The sequence below is a fragment of the Lonchura striata genome, chromosome 6, assembly GCF_050655825.1.
Source record: "Lonchura striata isolate lonStrDom1 chromosome 6, ASM5065582v1, whole genome shotgun sequence".
NCBI lineage: Eukaryota > Metazoa > Chordata > Aves > Passeriformes > Estrildidae > Lonchura > Lonchura striata.
Window position 1 is genome coordinate 20,357,457 of NC_140708.1, and position 26,388 is coordinate 20,383,844.

At 36.9% G+C, this 26,388-nt stretch overlaps 1 protein-coding gene across 13 annotated transcripts in view; it reads right to left on the reverse strand.

Annotated features, from left to right (window-relative positions):
* The window catches only part of VCL (vinculin), a 64,815-nt gene that overhangs the window by 35,670 nt on the left and 2,757 nt on the right, over window positions 1-26,388 (reverse strand). For all 13 annotated transcript variants that reach the window (XM_021549051.3, XM_021549068.3, XM_085583507.1 and 10 more), the window contains exons 2-4: window positions 8,935-9,005; window positions 2,790-2,940; window positions 881-989 (exon numbers count right to left, since the gene is read on the reverse strand). In XM_021549051.3, the coding sequence (XP_021404726.2) occupies window positions 881-989; window positions 2,790-2,940; window positions 8,935-9,005 (331 nt within the window). The remainder of the gene's footprint in view (window positions 1-880; window positions 990-2,789; window positions 2,941-8,934; window positions 9,006-26,388) is intronic.

Consider the following 26,388-nt stretch of genomic DNA (forward strand, 5'->3'; position numbering starts at 1 on the left):
GAACTTCAAAGTTTTTCCACATCTAGAAACAAGATCAAGTATACACGTGTTAAATCAAAATAGGATAATCTACAAACACGCTCTGTGCCATGACAGCTCAGTCGTTTCATTTATCACCTAGCCACATGACACAAGTATTTATAAATACGAAGTACTAACTCGATTCCTGCTGGTTTTATATAAGCATTCTTTAGTTCAGTGTAATTTTAATTCCAACATCTTCCTACACTGCTGAAGCTAAAGCATTTGAACTAGCAGATGATATAGGTAAATGGTAGATTTCCTCTAGGGCAATAAAGAGATAGAGACAGCAGCTCCTCACTTACCAATCACTTCCTCCACTCAAAGTGTGAGTTAACACAGTGAAGTAACAAGTAGTGAAGGAGCATCAAAGAGCAAACAGAGAATTTCCAAAACAGCTGGGCTTTTGTATCATATTTCAAGACAGCTATTTCTGCAATCTCATTAAGATAGTAACATATGACATGTAGCATATACTAGTCCAAAAAATTCCTACTGGGCCTAACTATATCAGTCAGTGCAGACATTTTATCAGCTTAATGCATTTTATATCTTGAGTGCTTAGTTACACGGCTTTTTCTTTTTTTTGTTTTATCCTTACTAATGCATGCTTCCTTCCTTCACAATACAGGAAAAGTACAGTACAGATCATTCACATGCACATCTCATTTACCAACATCTTCTGTATTCTTAAAGGAGACTGGAAACAGAGTCATTCTTCCCAACAGAAACTTCCAGAGTAACTGCTTTACCATTATCCCAGTGCTCAAAACTTGGGCGAGAAAGACACTGGCAGGAGAAGGAAGTAGTGGAAAAGACTATACTTAATATATTTATGAAAGACTGGAGCAAATCAAACCTGGCCCTAAATTCTTCGTGTAAGTCACCAGATCCTCCATTGTCTCTACCACTTCGGCCACAGTCAAGTATTCCAATATTCCTTTGCAGACACGGATGATTTTACGGACCTAAGAGAGGAACATCCCATTATTTCTTAGGAAAAGCTCAGTTACACTTGCATTAGGAATGCAAACCTGTTATTAGAACAGTTTAGTTATAGCATTTGCCAATAGGACAAATGGGCAATCATAAAGGTCTGAGATCCTGAATAAATTACCCAAATTCCAATAGTCAAATGCTGTAATGATGAGCCAATATTTAATCAGCTTTCCACTACTCAGAAATGCAAAATACTACTTACAATGTTTTCACTTTGTATGATAAATGAAGGATAGCATTGAGAAAATAGGTTAGAGATTATGTATGCTGTCATGCTTGAAGTTTTTCATACCAATTTCATCAATAAAATATTTAACTTAAATCACAAAGCAAAGCTACATAGAAAGCAGACTTCAGGCTTTCAGACTTTCAGAGGAAGTATCATGTACCATACAGCTTCACATATGGATAAAGCATTACCCAGCATTTCACCAGGGAAGATAGATCCAACATCTTAAACTTTCCAGAAAAATCTGTGAAGGCTGATTTCATTTACCTCCAGACCTCTGCCTCAGCTGAACTTTTTTCAGTCTACATTTGATTCCCAAACAGTTCTCAGTCAGTAAATATTCTAATCTCTGAACCACATTACTTCTGCCATCACTACACACAATTATTATGGAAGAACAAGTAAATTAACATTGAATTTGTATCAACTACATGCAGTGTTTAGCACCTAGAAAAGGCCAGAGATTCCCCTGAAACTCATTTCAGTTTGTCCCAATGTTATTTTATATTGAAACATAGAATAGACACAAGCCAACTTAAGTACTTGTGAATAACCAATCGTTCCTGACTAATGGCTTTCTTTTCAATAACAATGTGTTGTCAGGCAGGCGGAGTCCCACAAAGCATTAACTTCACAAAAGTCAACTCATTTCCTAAACACTAGAAAGAGATTAAAAGCTATTAACTTCCTTGAAAGCCCCTTAACACTTCAATTAAAAATCATTTCAGAGGAAGATACTAACACTGCCATGAGATGGTTAAATGAGATAAGGATACCACGTTAGATTACTCAGAACAGCAAGAAGAGAAACAATCCCATAGGTTAACAAATTGTAGCAGAATTAGGATTGACATCAGCATTTCTAGCAGCATGGTATTTCTTATTCAGAAATAAGCAAGACTCTACATTCCCAGATAGAGCATCAAAACTAGGTTTTGTAACCAAAAAAATTCAAACATGAAGACATTTACATTTTCTTGAAATTGTGGTGCTTTTTTGTACATATGAGGATGGACTTCTGAGTCAGTTTCTGGCTTGTGCAACAGCCAAAACATAGATTTGTGTAACTGTTAGATTTATCAGGACACATCTTCTGCCTGACTAGCCACAGTCCAAATTTCTATTACCTCCCATACCCCAAGGCCAATTAAATTGCCAGAGCTAATGAACCAGACAACATGTTAGAAAGTGGATCAGTATCAATGGATACAGAAAATAAAAGGATCAGTAATGGGTAAGGTGAAGGGAATACAGAAAAGCATCAGGAAGATATCGGATAGTTGACAAGATCTGGCCTTTTTGAGCAATAATCACAGGAAGCACCTAAACATTATGGCATGCAAAAATGCTCCTAACAAAACAGAGCAACAGGTCTTAAGCTCCTTCTGACAGAAAGGAATGCAAAATATGTTTCCAATCAAGCTGAAATGGTCAAAACCTCATTAGTTAATAGTTTGGTTTAGCTAATTTAGTTAGGAGGACATTTTAATTAACAATACTGTTGTGCAGGCACTTATGTCAATCAGGCTGGGATTCCTACCTCTGCTTCATCAAATGTCAGGAGCAAGTCTGATGTTCCAGAAAGGATTCCTCTTGATCCGTCAATGAGATAGTCACGAGCTGGTACTGAATAAGGATCTGCTTGCAGCATCTGGGCCGCTCGCACAAGTTTGGTGCAGGCATTCTCCACCCTGTGGAAAGCCAGCAGACAACACTTGCTGATTAGCTTCTGTCTGTATGACAACAGGCTTGAGAAAATGTTGGATTTTTTTTTAACTTTACCATTTGAAATACCACAAGCAAACTGATCATTCTACACTTTGATAGTTTAAAAGGCAAGAGTATTTCTTGTATTTTTTCTAACAAAAAGTCACCACCAACCACACAACCCAGTTTTTCAGAAGTCACACAACCTTCCCACATAGGGAATGCTGGAAGTACCCCTTACAGAGCACACAGAACAGTGTCATTAAGGAGAGCTCCCAACCCTTACATTCTTCATGATAAGGGCAGGAAGCAGAACAATGATTCCTTTAGGACTTCACAATCAAAGTAACTGTTAACTTTTATCAGCCTTGTATAGGCATTGTTATTCAAGTAGGAATTGCTATCGATAAATATTAAATGACAGCTACACATTAGGACAAAATAACATCGTGTTAAGACGGTCATTGAAGCTGTAGTTCAGGTCTTCAGAATGTTAACACTCATAGAAAGAGCATTTTAAATAACCACAAAATGTAGTGGAAAGGTAGTGTTCAAATGCAGCTTGCAATTCCAGACATAAAAGCAGAAAGAAGATTTTGCAAGATATTACAGTATGTAACCACAGTAGCGCAAAAGGTACTTACAATAAGAAGATAAGCTCTGAAATTAGGTTCCATCAAACCATTTAATATAACAATTTTAAAAAATCAAAAATTGAAAGACTGAAAATATTTTTATTTTGTTCTCTTATAATTACTTTGTGACACCTTTGGAGAATAAAAAAATTCAGACTTCCCTTTCCTGTTAGCTATGCTACTTCTGACTGTAGTTATTGACTGCACTTTCCTCCGCTGTCTCCCATTTCATTTAAGTGTAGTGTAATAAATAATGTTCTGTGCATGTGAATGCCATGTGCTCATTCAATAACATGAGGTTCCAACAAACATAAGACTTTTATTACAGCAATTCTACCTCTTATGAGCACTTTTACATCCTTGCCACATAGCCCATTTTCTACTGACCACTTGGGCACACTCTTTTATCATACTTCAATAAGAATACTTTTGGAAAGTTTTAGTTAACCCATTCCCCACCCCCCACATTCTTTGCTAACAAATACTAGAACTTAATGGTTACATCTAAATTTAACAAGTAGAAATAATACACCCATTACAGGAAAACACACTTTTGTCCAGAAAGCAAAGTTTTCAGCTAATAGCTCCCTAGAATAGATTACATTGGACCAGCTGCATGATCATAACCAGCTCTTTTTGGGAGACATCTGCTCAGTGTATCAGATGGCAGAGGCTCCTAACCAAGCAAGAAAATGCCAAAGGGTTTCAAGGCAGAAATTGGAAATGGTCTGCTCATCACTATGCAATGCACTTAGTTGTGTTATCAAAGTCAACTGACTTCACTAAAAATTAGATTTCCGTGCCTGCTTCTCACATTTATTCTTTTCAACTCTGCCAAGAAAGGGATTAAACAAATCATCTATTCAGCAGCTCAGAGCTATAGGCTCAGAAATACCTAATTTCCTACAGATTAATTTCATGGTTGTCTGTTTAATACTGATAATTATCTTAAGGATGCCTTTTTCATTGGTTAAGACAAGAATTAACATAAACATGTATTACACCAGAAGTCACCACAATTAATTAAAAGAGTATTTCTAAATATCCAAAGTTTTCTTTTACAGCTTTTTAGGGTTGAACCTCTTAAAGGTAAACATGAATTTCAATAGTATAATGCCTATTTTGTATAAACTTCCCAATGCACTTAAAATGCTTCAGGAGTGTAAGATCATAGTGGTGTTTGAAAATCAGACACATTTCATCCCCTGCAAAGCACACATGCTAGAAAGCAAAAGATTAGGATTCATTTGCTTCCACAGAAAAAAAACAATCAACCAAAACAACAACACAAACTACTAAAGTCCCTTAAAATGCAATGAACCACTTCTTCTATCACAAGAATCAAGCATGTTCAGAAGTTTTGAATAGAAGTTCATTGCTATGGTGAAGTTTATAATCTCTGTATGATATTGTAACATAAAATAACCCAACAGCCTATCTTAGTAAAAAAGTGTATTTAATTTTGAGATTTTGAGGCATGATTACAATAAAGCTGTCTTAATACCAGACAAATTCTTTGTGGGGAGACACTGGTCACAATATTTCTAACCATTACTACTTTGGGTAGTCAATCCACTTCACTGCTGTTAAATGTATTCCTTAACAAAACATGAGGGAAAAGAAAGTAGCTTATGCTAAACTATCATTTTAGGTTTTAGGATTGACCTCTGCTTTTCCCCAAGTATGTCTTCCAGTTTAACCACTACAGTTTCAATTACTTGCAGTTCTAGAAATATAAAGCAAAAAGCAAATATTTTACATTAACAACTATTTGTTAATACAGATACCAGCAGTGCAGCTACAGCTCAGCTACCAATATGTTAACATAGAATAGCATTATTGATTGATTTGTTAAATGAGCTTGTGCATGAAAGTTAAACAAATTTTTATTCTCGGTGTAAACAAATAGCGTAACCCTATTCTTTGCCTAGAGACTGCAGTTCTTCACTTCTTTACAGGAGAAGCTTAATAAGTAATAGGAGCACATTGTAAAACATCTGATGTAAATTATATGCATTACTTATACTCCCTGCTAATTAAGACAATTAAGATAAAGATCTCAGCATTTTTTAACTCTAAGTCAACAGTTCCAATGTGGTTTATGTCAGTAGCAAGTGAAGGGATGCATGATAGCTTTTCAGCAGCCAGCAATTTGTTTTGCTGCTCAATCACACTCCCACTGAAAAGCTTTACAGATTAACATCATATATATTTATTATGAACCCTCGATGCCTGTATCAAGTCTTTCAAAATAATAAACAGATCTCTCCATCCTCCAGGACTGGTGACCCTTTTGGATGGAGGAAATACAAACAGGGAATGCAGTGCTAGCACACGTGTACTGCTTCTTACCCATCATCCATGCACTAGTACAAATTCTGCCAGAGCACTCCCGTAAAAAGGAATACCAGTTAGTGAACTAATGCTTTAGAAACAAAGACTCCCTCTCAGGAAAACAAAACCAAAAAAACATTCATCTGTTTCAAATCTTGCATCTAAATTCTGTCCTTTGCAGTAAAAGATAAGGCTCCCTTTGTAGCTCACTAGTGACTATCATTTGTCCCCACAACCAAGATACCCAGGACAATACACTCCTCATATTAACAAGAAACTGTTAACTTGTACTAATTAATTTTGATATAAACTCCAGATTAACAAAAACCCACAAACAAAACATGTTATCATTCATGAAAAAACATTGAACATTCCTAACTCATGTTACTGCATCTAGGATAGTAAGTACTCTGTGGAGTGGGGTGTCATTACTCTGACAGATACCTTTGGTTCCCATTTTACCTTATATCACAGCTCACACAGTCATGAATTGATGCAGAAAAAGTCCTTGCACCCAGCATAAAGTGGTACTATTCAACAATACTTGTGTCATATTTCTACAGTAATTTAATTCAAGTTTTGCACAATTTACTGTATTTTGATCAAAGGCTGAACACAGTACAGCAACTTAAAAATCTCTTTTCCTTAATACTTTACTTGTCCAGATGAAGAAGCTGGAAATTAACTAAAAATTCCACACAACCTAGAAAATGAGCACAATCAAAATTATACATCTGCACAAGAAAAAAGCTTTGATCTCATTTCATGAAATAAACACTTCCCTCAAAAAATCGAACCCCCCTACAGCCGCACAAGATCACACACCAAGAACACAGCACGATAAATACTGTAGTGGATTGTATCAAAAGCCCATTTAGCTCAGCATCCTGTCTCCAATAGTAGCTGCAAGTAAAAGCCTAAGGAAGGTTAAAAGCAGGATAAGCATTTATCATGCTTCCTCTAGGCACTCTCCCATCCTTCAACTATTTTCAGTTCTTGGGACTTCCTGCACTTTGTGTATTTGATGATCCACAATGGATCTCTCTAAGTACTTAGCTATTAACCTCCAAACCCACATGAAGAGTTTTAACAGTACAGGACTAGCTGTACAAAGAATCTCTCCCTACTGTTGGCTTACAAATTGCTAGCTTAAAGCAATTCCCCCATCAAGTTCTGCACAGGAAAAACACAAGTTTTCACCTTCTCCATGCAACTCAGACTTCCTCAGACATTGTCAGGGCCTCAGTCCCCTCTCTGTCACTTTTCCCAGGCTGAAAAGTTCCAGTCTACTCAGCTGTGCCTTATAGAGAAGTAATTCCATGCCTTTGTTCTCCAAGCCCTTCTACGAGCTTTTTCCAGTCCTACTACAACCTTTCAAAATTTGTGTGACTACCAGTACATGCAGTATTCAAGCTGCAGAACAAAAGTATATTGTGACATTTTGATCTCTCATTCTTTGATGATAAACCTAATGTTTTATTTACTTTTACATTGTGAACACATAAGGATGCTCTCAAAGTACAACAGCTCAAAGACTTTACTCACTATTGGTAATGGTCAGTTTAATCATCCTATCTGCCATCAGACCTCTCCCAAGCATGCATAATTTCAGATATTTAAAAGTAATTTAATCCACACTTAACACCAAGTCACTTCAATTTATAAGTTACTGTAATTTCCCAGAGTCATTCATTAAACTCTCTGCCCTGCATAAGACTTGGGATCATCACTAAGTACTTTTGCTTCACAAGTCAGCCTGGTCTCCAGAACATTTATTAATATGGTGAAAAGCACAATCCCAACCAAGAGCTCCACAGTCCTACTGATTTCCTCTTGCCATTGTCAGTTCAATTTTCTCTTTTTCATACAAAAGATTGTCTAATTACTCTGCAGCTACTTCACCTTCTTAAAAGTTTCTAGATCCTGCCAAGTATACTTTATTACTTGGACTACCCTTTGCCCATTTGTGATATTTCTAATAATACCGACAGATTTATAAGGCAGAATTTCCCCCCACAGCAACACTGTCCATTCACTCAAAGCACATGATACATAGGTGAGGCCTCTCTGTTCTCTAATACAGAATTTCTAATCATTTATTCCAAAAGTACATCAGACCTATACATCATCTGCTCCCCAGATTTCCCTAGAAAGTTTCTCAGGCTGGAGCATCACTTTGATTGACGTACTGGTGGTCTCAAGGGACTTCACTAATAATTCAGCTATTTAATTCTTGAACTCATATGCTAATACCACCTGGTCCTGAGCATTATTTTAATAATTCATTTTGTCAACCTACAATGCAATAAACTAAATCCTTATTCACTGCCTACCATAAATTAACTCCTTAGACACCACCACCCTTCTCCCTTTCATTATTTTCCCTGTTGTCTCAATGCTTTCTTGTTTTGACTATCTACCTGTTTGGAAATAACAGTAAAATACTCAGATATTCTGTATACACTGGACAATGCTAACAAAGAGGTTCCTATAGGCAGTGGATTGTAGAAGAAAGTTACTTCAAAAGAAGTCAGGTGGCAATAAGCAGCTTGGGAACTCCACAACAAGGTGTGATGTATCATTTTAAGGCTTAAGGCAACAAAAGGAAAAAGTCAGTTGTCCTTTACACCAAGACACAGAATTAAGAATGTCTGCTGTAAGGGGACTGTCTACTACACTGCAGTAAATCACTGCTCTTCAAATGTCTTCGAATTCCAGGCAGTTACGCCATCATCTGCCTATACTGAGAAATTCACATTTTCCCATTAAATAGAAACAGATTGAGACATTGTCTCTGACACTTCAGGCAAACCTACAGGACACACAGCTAAGTACCATTATTACCCTGATTAATTTCTGTAACTTTTTTTAAAGGAAGAAATACCATATATACATAATCATATATACAGAATGTAACAAGACAAATCCCTGCTGCCAAAGAGGTTGTTGCTGACATTGGAACAGGTTTCCTGTATGCATAATACAAGATTTACAATAAAATTAGTTTACTTGATAAACGCTGGTGGCATATCCCTTTTCAAGATCTGGTCTTCTGTTGTCTGCACAGTCTCTTTTCCAACCTGCAGGAGAAGAAAGACATATTTAAGAATGAAAATTTCAGTATCAAGGCCAGATAAAAGCAAATAGTGAAATAACAAAAAAAAAAAAAACAACTTTGTACTAATGACTGCTCTTTTCAGCAGGTTCCTGTTACTGTGTCTCCATTTGAGCTCACTATATACTGTGGTTAACTTAATGCCGTAGAAATTAAAAATTGTTGCCTATCATCTCTACTAAATTAAATGAGGACACACCAACACACACTTCTCCCTTTTCCTACTCTCTATAGAAACAATACTATTTTTTCCTGCACTTAGTCGTAAAAAATTAATCTCTGAAGGTTTCCCTGTATCCTAATTTCCTTAAGTCAGAAATCAAATTCAAAGACAAAAGAATTTACCCTCCTTTTGCTAGCAAGTTAGTCTATTAGAAAAATGCAATTGATTACTGAGAATGCACCCCACATCCACACCATCCTTTAGGCAAAAAATAATTATGCAGAAGCCAATAAAGAAAGAGAGTAAGATCTGGAGCTTTCTATACACTAGCTCTTGTGTTACACAATAGAAGTCTTTATAATTGGTAGCTGACTCTTTGAACTGTGAGATCACCAACTTGACAAAATATTTCCAGCTCCTTTGTTCGCTGTATTTTCCAGCTGAATAAGCTATTCAGAAAGGCATCACAAAGCAGAAGGTCTTTAAATCAGACACCACTTTGTGTTAAGAGCTGCCAGACCTGCTCAAGCTAGACAAGATAGCACTGAAAATCCCTGATCAGCTGGTGCTTAAGGATTCACTGGGTTTGGACAGAAGATGTAGTGTGTCAGTATGCACAGCACTTGCCAACTGTAATGCTGTACAGCCTTCCAGAACCACTGCTTCCTTGCAAATTTTTGCTGCTTGCCAAAAACTGTCTCCTTGCTCTGCTCCTTTTCAGAGGGACATCACAGAAGTCCATTGCCCTGAGTATTTTATTTGCTTCCAACAGATTGAGCCTAGTCTATTTTTTTTAAACTATTAGTACTACACTCACCATTAGTCACACAGATACTTAAAAGTAATAAAAGGGCAAGAAAAGTTAAAGATCATGAATTTTATGGTAGGTTTCTGTCTCTTGTGTTCACAGTAGGTTTATAAACTGTCATGCACTGTCCTAGTGCACAGCACTGCAGTGTTGCTTTGACTGAGGCAATGCCTCAGGAGCACGATTCTACATGTATATCTCATGACCCACCAGAGAGTATGCCTGCCTTGTTCCAATTGTTTCCATTGCACTCAGGAAACATATTCTTCATAATTCTCACAAGTTTGCATGGATACATGCATGATCACGATCACACTAAACATTGATTAACTCCCAGTAACTCTGGATTACACATTGTTACATAAAAGATTCTCACCAAGTGAAAATGAAAAGCAATACTTCATTTACAAGAACCATGCCTTGAAGATTTATTTTCCTCCAGCTGTACCAACCTGCATACAGTTAAGTATATTTAAAAAAGTATAACTTTAAAGAATAAAAAAAAAAGTTCACAATGTGGGGGGTACTTTAAGTTGACAGTCATTTCAGTAATTGTTATTTTATATTGGCCAGGTGTATTAGACCATACAGAAAACATTTAACCACTCACTCTAGAAAGGATAAGTCTCCTCTATAAAAGGATAGGTCTAGGTTCAGTAATCAAAGAAGTATTATCAACTACTTGTAGGCAGATGTATATCTACTTTATATGCCTACAGATGCACACACAGAGATTTTTTTGCTATAGCTAGAAAAGTAGCTATAGAACTATCTTTAATCTTCAAATAGAAGTAACATAGGTATGAGTCAACTCCTCTTCTGTTGTTCGGGATTTTTCTGTGGAGATTTTTAACCACAAAAAAAAAAAACTGTCCTAAACTCCAATGACATCTCTCTTCCAAGTCGATTCATAGCCTCAATACTGTACACCATAGAAAGGACACAAGATTTCAAGCAGCTTCAATGATGCATCAGTTACAAAGGCCCACTACCTTTCTAGTAAAAAGGACTTTCAACCTTGTTTTAAGCACCAACATAGAATATACTCCTGAACTTGTTTAAATATAAAACTTTGTTTGCATAGCTGTTATTTAACCTTTCCATTTATTGCTCTTTGCAGTTGTAGCCAAGGTATAGAAATGACACATAAAAACAAATGTACTCCACATAACATTTAATGGAAAAGTCTCAAAACATTAAGACATATTAATGAGTAAAAATATACATCCTCAAAAAAGTTTAGTGGGTTTGCCTTCCTAGCTTTGTGGTTAGGGGGTTTTGTTGCTTTGCTTCCTACTTAGTTTTCACAAGATCCTGTTTCTTCAGATTGAACTTTACATGGCCTAAGCAAGTTTTCGACACATTGCAGTGTAGCACAAGGTAACAGCTACCCTCCTCACAGTCCATTCCCAAGAAAGTGAGGATTTTTTTTTTTCCTTTAAGATGTAGAACCTACACATTCCTTATTTCAGTCAAGTAGTTTGTCCAGCTTCAGGCTAATATAAAACAATCTGAGAAACAAAACATTTTATTTCTAGCCAACAGTACACATGTAGAAAAAAAATGACAGGATTCCTGTTAGGGTTTTGGATATTCTTACCTCCTAAAATTATCTTAACTTGCTGGAAGGTGACAGTGATACAGAAGTTTCTGCTATTACACAGTGTTGGAGTGGCACTTACTCACGGTTCCAAAGAAACTGCCCTGAGTAACACACTAAAATAACCATAATTTCAACACTGCCCACTACAGAGTAAGGGGAGCTCTCAAGCAAACCTAAGAGTTTCCTAGTTACAACTTCTACCTCACATTAGTTTCTGAACTTTTTGGAGATTACAGAAACATCAGTTGAATAAACAGTGAGCTACTTTCCTTCTTGTTCCCTGTTCAAAAAAGCAGGGAACAGGAGGCAGACAAGTCAAGAAACTGAAAGGAAATGGGACACACAAAAGTCAGAGGGCATATATGGCCACTGAAAAACTTTCTAGGAATGTAATTATCCATAAGCAGGAGGAAGAGATTGAGATTTCCTGCTCCACTTTTAACCTTGTTTGTCAGTCTCCTGAAAGTTCAATTTGCCACTGATTAACAGAAAACCAGTATGCTTTAAGCTTTTTGATGTAGAGAATTTTCTTAATGGAAAAGAAAAAAAAAGGTTTTTCATCAGGCCAAGGTTTCTTCCTTATAGACAGTTTTGCAATTTGTCATATCTGCTTCTACTGCAGAAAGAATAAAACAAGGTCCCTTGCTCACCTTCTTAGCCTTCTAGATACAGCAAACAACAGCTGTTCAGTGAGAAATAATTTCATCTTCTGTAATTCTATGAGAGTTAGTTTAAACAGACAAGCACCCAGTAATATCTATCATCCCTTTTTACTTCTGCAGTTTGAAAGTAAAACCTGCATGTATCACATCAAATAGAACAAAAATAATTAAGATGGGAGGTCAAAGTTTATTGTTTAAGGGTAATTTATTTTTTTAAACAAAGATTCCTCTGAATGCCTCTGTTGACAATACTAGTTTGACAATTTGCCAAATCCTGGAAGAGATATTTTCCTCACAGCTTATATGATTTCCTCTGTTAAAAGGGAAGATGACCTTAGAAGAACTAGTTCTTGCATTGTTCAAGAAGCTTAATTTAAAGCATCTGTCATTTTAGCAAGGAGTACAAAAATATTCCTTCACCATGATCTAGTGAACACAGAACAGCCTTGGCTGTTACCCCCATGGCTCCCCCAAGAAATAAGTTGCAGTATGAGTTTTGCTTAACAAACCCAAGTGGCACACAAAGTGTCTAAGTACATATACTGTAAAAGCAACTTTACCAGAGGACAACTTGGTAAAAATCCACTCCCGGGTTTATGCATTTGTCCATGTCTTGCTTTCAGTAAGGATTGTGACACAGTAGTAGGAGTATTAAATCTCAAATCAAAATTTTTTTATTCACTAGTTCAGTCCTATCAAGCTCCCTGCAACTTCTTCACAATTTTTTAGATGTCTACCCTGAAAAAATAAAGTATTTGCTTTAATTCTACAATGACAACAGTCTCTACATTGCACAGCCACATCTAGACTCCATCTCAAAATGGAATCAACCAGTACTTTCCACACATCCTGCATTTTAAAGTAAAATTAACCTAGATATCATGACTAGGAACAAATAATCTAGTTGAGCTAGAAGCAAGCCAAATTTACACCAAATTTATGCTAACTCCTTGCTGGCATAGATGACATATGTTTCAGTCTGGACTGAAAAAATGCAATGTGGGCAGAGAGAAATAAATCCTCATGGAAGAATTTTAATTCAGGTTCCATAATGAGGGGTCCTACACATGACAACATAAGGAAAATGTCTGAAATTTATGATATCCAGTTGTGAATCCTATACCTTTCAGAGTACACTCCCTGGACAAGGCTTGTCCACTGGAGGCCTAGAAAAGAGGCCCTTTATCCCACACTGATTCAGAGATCAGTTTGTCTCAGTGGTTTCAGAAGTGGCAAGGGCTCAGTAAGTATTTTTCAATTGTTCAGTTTTCCTTTCGTGAAACTAGTCATCAGAGCCCAATTACATGGAAAGCTTTTTGGAAGAAGCACTGGCAGGAAAGAGAAGCAAAACAGGACTTGACTGTTTACCTTTGTTCTTATCAGTCACAGGATTTTGATTGCACTGTCATTACATTCACTGTCAAGAAGATCCAGTTGTAGGTATTCCTAGCTGTTTCACTCAGCCCTTTCAGAAATACAGATGCTGGAGTGAATGTTTATCATGCCCTAACCTTTAGCTGCCATAATCCATGTGGCAAACCTGTCAAAACAGCATTGTGTACATCCTGGCATAGGAGCCGAACACAAAACTTTGTCAGACGTAAGTCAAACAGCTTTGGGGTACATCATGAAATTACTTTGTCTCATCTGAATTTACAAGTCACTCAACAATTATCATATACATCCAGCTTCCAGTAAAGACAGGACATTTGCAAACTCTGAACAGAAAAGTCAAGCAATGTTGAAGTGTTTTTAGAAAAATCAAAGTGAACAGGTTCACAATCTTATCCTTCTTATTTAATATAACTGAAAAAGTGAGTCTTAAGCTACAACGCTTTTTTGAAACACAAACTTTTGTTTTTCTTCAAAGACTCTCAGTAGCTTTTAACAAAGCATATTCCAATCTCTTCATCACTCTACTGATCTTGCTTTGAATTATAAATAGGACTAATATGTCACTTACAGTCAGTGAGTTTACCACTGGTTTAAGAAGCTTTAGAGTTTTCTACTTTTCTGTAGGTGAACAGGCCAATGCAATTAGAGATGGAAAGAAGTCCAATGAAACATGCAGCTAAATTCTCCTCCTGCTTTTAGTTTTCACCAAATGAACAATGCACATATGCCAGCAGTGAACCAGTCCCAACTCTGTCTTGAAGCCAGGCACGATGCTGAAGAGACTGGTGAATCAGAGCCTGTCCCCTTGTCCTTTCAAGCCAGCATGGAAGTTGTGTCCTGACTCCTGGTTTTCTCATGATTGCCCTGCAGACTGCATTCCAGCCATAGCAGGGTACAATTCCAAAGTCATCTGGCAAGCAAATTAGAGAACATCAGCCATCTGGTCCCCAGCGGCAGCAAACTGACCTACCTGTCTTCATTGACAATTAAGAAAAATTTAACTGGCTTAAGGCTAAGGAAATCCTGCTGTCCACATAACATACAGAACTATGAAACAAGAATAATATGAAAAATAGAAAGCAACATCATTTGGATACCAAAAGACCTCTTCATGCTGCTAGTACCTACTAACTCTGTTACCAGCTCTGTTACAGAGCTGAGGCCCGGATGGTTCGGCTAATTCCAGAATTAACTTCACAGAAGTAAACACATATTGATGATGTGATATATTTAACAGAACTACTATAATTTGGTAGTTAGTTCTTTTACAAAAGAAGAGTTTCTTTTTGCAAACCAGTACCTCACATTACAATTAGGACATTAATTAATTTAGGACATTATAACCCTACTTCAGTCAAATAACATAATTCAGGTAAGTCATCTCTAACCCTTGGAAATTTACAAAACTCACCAGGAAAAATAAGATACAGCAACTGAAGTCTAGAAATGAGATTGAGAGCTGCAAACAGCTACCTTTACAAGAAAATCTAAAGATAACACCACTACCAAACAGCATTGCAGACTCCAAAAGTTTTCCAGTTCATTTCCACGTACTCAGATCTGTGGTTAAGAAATTCAGAGCACCTCTTAACATAAATTCTGCTGCATGTGTACACACGTATTAGTACTGTAATAAAAGATAACATGATTTTGGAGCTAAGTTTTCTCATTATTCAGATGCTTGTCTGAAAAAAAAAGAAAGCAAACACCATGATTCTGGTAAATTTACACCATCTTTGACAATATTGTAATATCTGCATGTTGTAGAGGATTTGGAGGATGAAAATATTCATCATACCCCACTAACTCAGATGCATCCTGTCCTCCCAGCATTTCAAGTGTTAAGTCAAGTAGAAGCAACCAGAAAGTTTACTAATCTTGAGGCTTTCTGGCCCTGTTGGCAAGAGAGTCATAGTAAGTGTCATCATAGGAAGTGTGCAGATCATATCAAATGAAGGCAGATTTGGTTCCAGATACAGCAGGGCTGCCTATAAGAATCCGATTCTGATACAGATAAATATTGTACTGCAGCATCTCTAAACCAACCCAAATTATACCTACACACAGATAATAACTGAGTTCACCCAGTCAGTTTTTTCCTTCATCAGAAGGATAAACTAATATGATTGTTACACAGACCACAATATAAGCTAGTATTCCACTTACCCACATGTTAGCAGAGATATTCAAGAAACTAAAAAAAAAGCAAAGACAAAAAGTGTTTTCTGTTACTTCTGGAGTAACTATCAAATGTAGAACAGTAGTGCAGTTTCTCTACTGTTCCGCATCTGAAATTTACTGATGTAGTAACTGACTGTATCAGCTACAAGAAGTGCTTTAATTTCCCTTTGCCATTTAGTTAACTACAAAATCTCTTGTTATCTTTTATAACCCATTTTACTTTTTGAAAACACTGCTGATTTGACAGGTATTGCTATCTCAATGAGGCATTTTAATATGCCACAACTGAAAATGTAAGATGGCTACCAGGCCCTGAATTTTAGGAACTTCCAGTTGCTATATGCTTGTACTGACTTCTGAAAACCAGACTATTCAACAGCGATTTTCCCTCTTCTACCACATCCCTTATCAGCTCTGTCCTAGAGCATCAGTGGTTCCAGAGAGCAGATTTTTTTTTTCCCCCCTAACTTCATGGCAGGAATGGCTCCCTGCAAGAAAACAGAATAAGAAAAAACTCATCTAGAATTCCTTTATAAATAAAGTAATATTTTTCACTGTTTTTAATATATTGAAAGTACCTTGACATGCTCACCAATATATGACTGAAGCAACAGAAATTCACAGCATCAAATATTTTGGCATAAGCTCTGCAACAGCAAATGTATCTTGACCAGCGAGATACATGCTACTCAGTGTTCTATAGCAATTACCCACCTTCTGCAGCACACTGGACAATTTGGCTTTTATAAGTCTTACTTTACTTGACTAACAGCTATTTCTAGTGAACACTAAGTTTATGGTGCAAATTACTGCTCACATTTTAAATGAAATCTTCTAATTAGCTACAACAGAGTCCAGTTACATTAAAGAGCATTTAACTAGATATGGTAGGCTGTTTTCCGAGGGACAGTACTCATTCACAGCACCGTTGAAAACATGTGTCAGAAACTTGATATCATGTGATTATTTATCAGCTTGATTTTGCTTTCAGTGCTCATGACCACTTATACCAACTCTGCAAGCAATTCAGCACGTAGAAGATGACCTGCTTAGATGTGGAATCATCACAAAGAATTCGCAAAGCATTAAAAACAGCCACTCAGCAGAAAGAGCCGATAGCAAATATTAGAAGTCAAATAAAGTAGTCAGATACAGCATTAATTCCAAGTTAGATGAAGACTCATTCAGCTATTAAAATTAATTTTTAAATCTTAAGCTTATTATATGTTCATATATCACCATCATTTTTTAAAGCCTTAAAACCAACTACTTTCAATAGCAATAGCTATTTCTTTATGGATTCACACTGAAAAACAATATACTTTGAAGAGACTAAGGGTTTGGGGTTTTTGTACTAAAAGATTATAAATTATGGCATAGAAGCAAACCTTATCAGTATAGTCAAAGCCTTTTACTAAGGGATGCCATAACCAATAAGAGTAGTGTCATCCAATTCCTAGTTGTCACTGATTCTATTGAGAATTTTTATCATTTAACTCATCCTACACAACAATTTCTCTCACAACAATTATTATTTTCCAGGCATCTAAAATTTACTCTTAGCCACTTTTACGGTCAGCATTCAGCTGTTAAAACTTACTTCCACCCAAATCACTGCTGAAGCCACCTTACCTCTAAATCAATGTTTTGGACTAATATTAATATACATTCTATTTCTCTATGTTCACCCAACTAAAACATTATGAAAGCATTACTCCTGCCCTTGCAGTCCCTACTGGAAAGCCTAGCTCACATAATACTGAAATCTGTGACAATTCTTTATACTAATGGATTTGTTTGGCCCTGCCATTGTAGGCAGTGCATTCTGCACATGCTTGACAGGATAGAGTTTATCAGTAGTAGCTTCACATTAGAGCGACACTGAATTCTCTAAATACCATCAGGGAAAATTAGGTAATATAAGCAAGCAACTTGAAGGTTACAGTCCAGTGCCACATAAATATGTAGGCTAAAACTGCTTCCTTCGTTAAGTTGCCATGATTAGCAAAGCTGGCCAAAGCCTGGGTTGGCCTCCTGCAAACAAAAGGAATAAACCTAGTCACTGTTAGTTCAGAATTTGTAGAGAAACAACACTGCTATAAACTGCTCTTAAAAACATTATTTAATAATGTTTAATAAATATGATTTAATGTCAAATATTTCATTTGACATTAAATCAAAAAGAGACCTTAGAAAGTTCAACTTCTTTAAAACAACTTTTTTCTTCTTCACTACTGCAATTTGTGAGCATCTTAGAACTCCATCTTGCCAGACATCCTACAAACACACAATATCATCCATTTCACATACAACAGTAAACCATAAACTGTCACATTACCAGAAGCTTAACAAATCAACTCCACAACAGAAGAAATATATTAAAGGGACACCCATTTCTAACTGTTAGAATCCTCTTACAATTTTAACAGACATTAATGAAAAAATCTTTAAATCTTGGTGAAATAAATACATTAGAGATGGAGTTTCTATACTAGCTACTAGACAGGAACTACAACCATCACAGATATCAAGCTGGGAAGAAGAGGAAAAAAAAAATAAATTATACATTTCTGTCTTCTTCCTGCATGGGCAGTGGGCTGAGCTCAGCTGGTCTGACAGCTCAAGTGCCAGTGGAATCCAGTCAGAGCTAAGAAATGCAGGTTTTGCCAGCATTAACTAAAGAGAAATTAAAGATATGCCATGCTATTATGTTTTTTTTTAACTCAGAGAAAAACTAAAGTTGAAGTAAAACCTATCTAAAGTTTACTGAGGTTCCCATTCACCATGCTTTGATTTTCTTGAGAAAAAAAGGAGCATTTTATAGGTGTGGCAAAGACTCATTCACTTGCTACAGTTAAGCCAGTGGTTTGGCAATTACAAAGCCTTCACAATCCATTTTTTGTTATTGTATCAGGGCAAGATAAATAAAAAGTGACCTTTTTGCTACTACTCTGTAGTTCGAGAGAAACCCCATTTATTCGTCTGTTATTCAGCACAACTAGTGTGCTTCAGAAGCTGCAAAGACAGCTATGTCCATGAAAGTGATTATTACTGTAGTCCAAACACTAGCCAGTTTAATTTGTTAGCTCACCTAAAAACCTGTAAGGGTTATGCTACAATTTGAAAAAGCAGCACTTGGAAGAAAACTTCTTATAAAGTGTAAAAACAGAAGCTTTTGAAGACGTAGCTGAAGGGCAAATAGACACCTGTATACACACCTGGAGGCTGAAATGTGAAGCACCTTTTGTGATTTATCTTGACAGAAGTTACAAAAACCCCTACGATTTTAATAACAAACAGGCACACCAAAACAAGTTAAACTTCCATCTGGGTGCTTGATGCAGCAACCTTTTTCTAGTGATAAGTCTTTAGATAAATATTCAGTGCACTACACACTTCAGTATTTAAAACCTTCCCTAAGCAAATACACTGTTAGCAACTTACAAGGTTTTCCAGAGTTTAAATACGAAGATTGAACATGCCAGCTTGCATACAATTAACACATTTTTTTTATTCAGTTATATATTACTATATCCTATTTTGCACTGAAGAGTTTAACCATTCATTGCCTATGAACAGACAGGTATCATACTCATTTATAAGAACTCAATTTGTTCTAACTGTAAGTTTGTGGTCACCAGGAAGCAAATCCACGCAAAAATGCTCACAGCTCACAACATATCTGTTCTCACATGTACTGACTATCACTCTAATTGAAGTCTGTTTCTGCTCCTTCCGGCAAGTATTTGTACAGGTGAACAAAACAAAACCTGCATAAGAGAAGAAGGTTTTAAGAATGCTTCCCTCATCTAAAACAGTTGCGATATGCAGCCTCCTGAAATTCAGGAAAAGTTTGGAAGACAGGAGAAGCAGCAATTAAGCTGAAATAAGTTCTAGATGATAGCTTTTAACAGCTTCCCTGCTTGACAGGAAGCATCAGACTTCTGAAACTGAAGAGCTGATACCTGGCAAATGGCCGAAAGATGAGAATGGGCAAGAACTTGATAAGGACTTTCCTGGTTCAGCCTTTAACAAGCTTCCCATTTTGATGCACCCATTCAAAAAGAAAGGCTGAGAACATTCATTAGTTTCCCCATCATACAGTGACTTAGCTAAGGTGACCAGATGCCTCCCATCAGTGCACTCACCATTTCTCATACTCCTACTATAGCACTTCTGTGACTATACTCATCTATGAAATTAATGACTATAGCTGTTTTCTTACATGCTTTCCAGCATTTAAGGAGAGGCAGGCTTGTGTCTAGTTCATGCTAAGGTTCAGCTACTAAAATGAAGTTGAAATTGAATACCACTGTATTTTACTATTCCCACAAACACAAGTTAAATATTGAGCAATGGGACCAGAATAGCTGCAACATACCCAAACATTTTAAGCTGCACACACAAAGATATCTGAGCATAAAGCTTGTAAAGTTCACCAAAGCAGTACTTTCTCAGCTCTGCTATTCACCATTTTATTTATGGACCACATGTACTGCAGTCAAAGATTAAGCATGATACTCGCTGAAATGAAACCTTCTTAAGCCATCAAAAAAAAAAAAAATCAGTTTAATATGAAAACTGCTTGCCTGTACTTTTCCTTTCACAGACTGTAAGCTCCAATTATCTTTCATTGGTAGATACAGACTGAGGAGCCAAAAGCAGGAAGCGCTCTGCTGTTAGAAACAGGGAAGAATTGATTGGGAATGCCAATGACAGAGGGAGTGACCATTAGATGGCAGAATTAAGAATCCTGAAAGGAAGAGCTAGACAAATTGGAGCTTGAGCATCAGAACCGACTTTAGGCTCTTGAGGGACCTAACTGGAGAAATCATATAGAACACAGTTCTAGAGAGAAATTCTGGAGAGCTGGTTGATTTTCAAGGATCACCTACTCCAAGCTGGTTCATCCTGATGAGCAGGAAGACAAGTATAAGTGGCAGGAGGTCTGCCTGAATGAACCATGCTCCTGCTAGGAAGAACAAAGACATTAGCTGAGCATGTAGGGATGGGGTCCATCCCAAAGTGTATCTAGAGTTGAACCTAACGAGTGGCATGAAAAACAACAAAAAATGCTTGTAAATAGAGCAGCAAAATAAGGACTAGGGAAAATGTGGGCCCACTGTTGGATAGGTGTTGATGTCTGACCACAACACAAAAAATTATGTACTCATAGACATATTTACCTCTGTCTTTTCTGAGAATACCTGTCTTAAGCAATCCCAGGTACCTCAAATAACATGAGAGCTTGGCACAAGGAAAATTTATATTTGCTGAAAGAAGTTAAAGTTACATTTGCTATTCTGTGGGTGTAACCATTGATTTAAAATGCAATGAAACATTATTACAATAGGTCTCTTCATAACTATCCTAGGCCAACACTAACAGAAAGAGCTTGTTACTTTCTCCTTTCTTTACTGGAGAAACCCAACATGAATCATCAGTTTCCTACCCTACCCATGAAGTCAGTATACTAGGAAACTGTTCCAACACTTTCTCAGCAAGAGAAAGGGTTGGATATCAAATAGGAACCAACGAGCTGACAGTTTCAGAAACTCTGGAATGGCTTTGATAACAAAGAGGTTTTCAGTTTTTTGCTTTTGTCCCCCTTCATTAGCCACTATTGTTACCCATTGCTCATTACTCACATTGTAAATATCTCTCCTGAAGCATCAGAACAATACTGACTTCTGAATAGGACATATGTTACAAAGTGAGTTGTTGGATATATTTTGACACAAATGTTTGGTTCTAGTCCAGGATATTATGCACAAGTACAAGCCATACCTCAGTACACTTTAATTATTAGGCAAAGTAAACAAAGCAAAGGTTTCTTCCCTCTATTGATTCTCTCGTCAGTCTTTTATATCCTCACAGATGCACTAGGGCCTGATTTACTCCAGGGACAAACTAGACCTACTTCCAAGTACTGTAAAGGTAGGGTCATGCCCCCATTCCCCTCGCTCCCAGCTCAGTTTTGAGCTGCTGGGATGCTCAGCTTGTGTTTGGAAGAGATACTTATTGGTGAAACATCTGTAACTGAAAAGAAGATCTAGCCTTCATTTGATCATTTCACCTCCTCATGCAGCAAGTCATCTTGTATCCACAAAGCATCTTCAGAAATGAAGGTAGTTGCAATATTCATTCATCTGGTCTATTTCCATGGTTCAACACAAGTTGCTACTCTAGACTCCAATTACAGGACAATATTTAGAGTTAATTCCCTCTCACCTCTTGTCATAAAAATTAAGGAAGAAATTATACAACTAAACATTATAATTAATGTAGCGGATACAGTTACCAAAAAAGGACATTTCACTGTTAAAATTCAAGAATACTCCCATAGCTGTGTTTAAAGATAAATGTCAGGAAGGCTATCAATGCACAAAAATTAAGAACTGTGGCTGCAATGAAATTCTGCTTCTCAGCATTTGACTAAGCAAGTGATGGAATATAACTTGTGGCACTAAAGGAAAAAAAATATTATATTGCAATGTTTCTTAAGGTCTAGTTTTCCAGTCTGACTTGCTTTGCAGTGTGAGTAGCATCAAGCCAGTAAGACTTAGACAATGCAGTCAGAAACGGGAGCTTTGGAGAAACACACACAAGTCTTCAACAGAAAAAGCAGGGATAAAATCACTGTATACAAAGATACTATCAAAACTAAGCAGTAGTCAAGGCAAGAAATTACTAGGATTGGCCTGCTCCCTCCTTTGAAAAAAATCAACTGGCATAATTTCTAGCAACTACCATTAAGACCACATTTGTTAAAACATCTTTAAAATCACTGTTTGGATCCAACCCCCACTCAGCCCTCTCAAAGATTTGTTTCATCCAAATGTCAACTATATTGGGAAGGGGAAAACACTTGGAAATTACCCTCTGCTCTGAAGGTACACATTTCTGACCCATGTTTTGTTTGGTTAATTTTTTATTAACCTCTAAAAGGAATTCCACATCTACAGTCAAATATCTCCATATGGAGAAAAATACCTTCTTGTTTCAAAGTACAAAGCAAAACTACATCACTCTCTAAAGTTACAAGATATCAGGAAGAATAAATTGCTAAAAACACTGGTCTTTAATACAGGTTTAACTCCTCCCACACTGGTGTATTTGACTTATGCAGAATATTTAATAGGTTTTTCAAAGCAGGAGTGGTATTCACCCATTCTTGGCATATGGAAACTTATTAGTCCAACTGCCACTTAAAGACTATCCATTCCACAATAATAGTCTGTTTTCATGTCCAAAAATGCAAGCTGCATATGAGGAGACATTCACCATGTCTATGTACATTTAAAGGAAGAGAGAACAAAAGATCCCTTTTAAAGCTGATGGAGGAGACTGGAATAAATTAAGTACCCAAACACAATAACAGAACAAAAATTATTCCATTCAAATCAGAAACTAATTAAATCACTTCTGTAAAGATGACTCCTAAGAGATAAAAGCAAGAAAGAAGTTTATGATGTGCTTTTGTTATTACAAAACTGCTTTCTGTCTGATAAATCACTCTTCTCCCAGCTCCTCCCATACACACACCCTAATGGGGTTTATCCACTTTCTCAGAGCTTATGGCCACAGTTCCCAGAATATGGTAAATGACCCCTGAAGAAATTGCTGTACACTGAAGAAGGGATGTTCTAAAAAAAAAAAAAAGAAACCATTATTATTTGTAAAATACTAATCACAGTTTTCTACTACTCATAGATAAGACCTAGGAAGCAGTAGTGAAAATACAGCCTTACGAGATCGTCAAGTCTATGCTACTCTTCATTCACTTATCACTAAGTTTGACTTCTGTAGAGTTCAGATGATCTGCTCTTTTGACCACTTCTTTCAGCTTCAAAATGTAACAAGATAATAAACTGGAAATGGGGAGGCACAGATGTATACATATCCCATGACAAATTACAAGCATCAAGGAAAAATGCAAAAGCCACAATGTCCTTGAGAATCATCTTTTGTGCTGTGTAGGAAATTCTGCAATGAAAAAGCTTCTCTTTTTCCTTTCTTCTCCATCCTTTTCCAAAATATAGAAACATAATGCAAGCTAATTTTTCCCCTCAAAAAAAAAAAAAAAAAAAAAAGAGAAATCTTAAGCTGCTTGCAACAGCTCACTCCTCTCTTTGCAGCCTGAGTTACAGGCAAGTCAGCTATGGCAAAAGAAAACTGAGGATGATAAAGCTCTTTATCCATCCACTCTACTCAGCAGTCAGACCATTTCTCCTTATTCCAGGTGTTATCTGTGTATTTGACTTTTGCTGCTGGAATCATGACAAAGATTTCAAGGCAGACTACATTCCTCACAAATTCGTTATACAGGTGATTTCCAAGCTGGTGGTTTGCAGGTATCAGTAGGCAATTTACAGCCTGTCCAGGGAAGATGGATAGCCCTTTCCAAATGGCCCTGCAACCCCAGGCAACTTCTCACCTGTCAGAGGCCCATGGATGCAGACAGAACATGCCAATGGTTCCAGGTGATTATTGCTTCTTCCTCTGCTGAGATAGGATGGCTGCTATAGCTACAGTAAATGCAACACTCCCACAGTTAACTCTTTTGTTTAGTTTAAACTTTATGTCTCTGCCAAAGTACTGGTATTAAGTTCCATTTGTTTTAAGAGCTATTTGGGTAGTTTTAGTTGTGCCTAGATGGGGTGGGCTTCAGCTGGTGGTAGTTTAGGGAGACTGACCTCACAACTTTAGGAAGTCACAAAAACCTTTAACACACATGACTTTGACCCATCAGCACAGGGTCTTGTTCCCATAAAGTACAGTCTCCAGTAAAGCTTAATCTTACTATTTTAAAATGTAAATAAAGCAGTCTAGAGTACTTGGCCCAGACCTACTTAAAGGAAACATCTGATAAACATGGAGTATGAGACAGGAGATTTATAATCTAAGAGACCCTTCCTGATGATTAGCCTGATGTAGCTAGTCACAGTTAGTAACTGTGGTACAGAAAGGTCTCAGTAGTGTTTCATAAGCCTCCAAACCTCAGTAGGTAATTAAAGTCATATCACAGCATCCAATAACATCTTCTTGAAAAATGTGGTCATCAGCAATTTCATAGAGAGTAAAGCAATATTTTTCCCATTAAAAATTATATAATATAAATTGGATGCATATAGACACGTGACATAGACTCACGTATAAAAGGACAACATAGAGGATGGAATGGCAGAAGTTGCATCATCAAATAGACAAGCACTTTTTTCAGAGCAGATCTCTATTCTAAAAGATCTCAGTTACCATTAGTGTCTTAAATCTTCCATTCTGAGCATTTCATAGGAGTATCACTTTGCTCAGATGCCCCAAGCTCTATGAAAATGAAAACAGGGTAAGTCTCAAGCAACTGGCCTCAGGTAAAGCAGGTGAGATCTTTTAGACCATCTGAAAAACCACCACCTCCTTGAGCTGCTGAGCCTGCGCCAATATTTTAAATTGTGTGCTTCCCAATTCCCTTCTCCTACCTTAATTTTCATGCAGAGAATTACAGCCCAATCTGTCAAATTCAGCAGCTTCACCCATTGTTGGCATTTGGCAGAGCAACAGCAGCACTGCTCTGAAGCAGCTCCATCTGAAACAGCAGAGAGAAGTGACCAGAGCAGGCTATGCCTGCACTGACAGAATGCCAGAAGCCATACAAAGCACTATGGAGCTTACAACATCAGAGTAGAATTTGCTTTCTCTGTTTGGCAATACTATAACATTGGTCTGAACACAAATGCTTGTAAATTCAGTACTGGCAAGTAGCAATCTTCTTTCTCCTCCATTAAATAAAACCCGTAATGTGGGTGATTGGTTCACCATTTCTGCATTATCAGCCATCCGTGATTAAAATTCCTGGTTTTAAAATAGGCTAAAAGTCTGGTGAATTAAAAAAAAACAAACAACTAACCAAGAAATCCAAACAATTAGGGAAAGAAAAAAATGCCTAAAACAACTAGAGAACCACCACATGGTTCATTTCCTCCTTGGGAAGTTTGACTAGTTAAAACTCAATTTCATTTTACTCTCCTCTAAACTAACAGGTAGCAAGCTCAAAACCATTCTATACCTATTAGGCAGCCTTGACTATTACCCACCAACAGCACCACTTCTGTTGACTTACAGTGTCACACCTTTCAGATAAAAAATACCAAATGCCAACCTTCCCATAAGAGACACACATCCACTACAAATATAAGCCAATACAAACATTAAGATTTTCAGTTAAAAAAAGGACCAATTTAGTACATTCATAGTCTTATTGTATCTGAAGCCACTCCCTCAAATTCCTGGCTCCAAAGTTGATTCCTGCATAAAAAAGCTTCTGATGCTTACCTCAACATTATACTTTTGCACAGGCAACAAGGATTTCACCTCACAGATAAGAAATTTCATCAAAATGCTTCAAAACAATTTGAGAACTATTGTGCAAGAGCTACTCCCCAACAAAATAATCAAGATGCAGTAGAAGCACACTGTTGCATACATAATACAAACTGCTGGAAACATAATACCAAATCTTTCTTTGGTATTTTACTACAG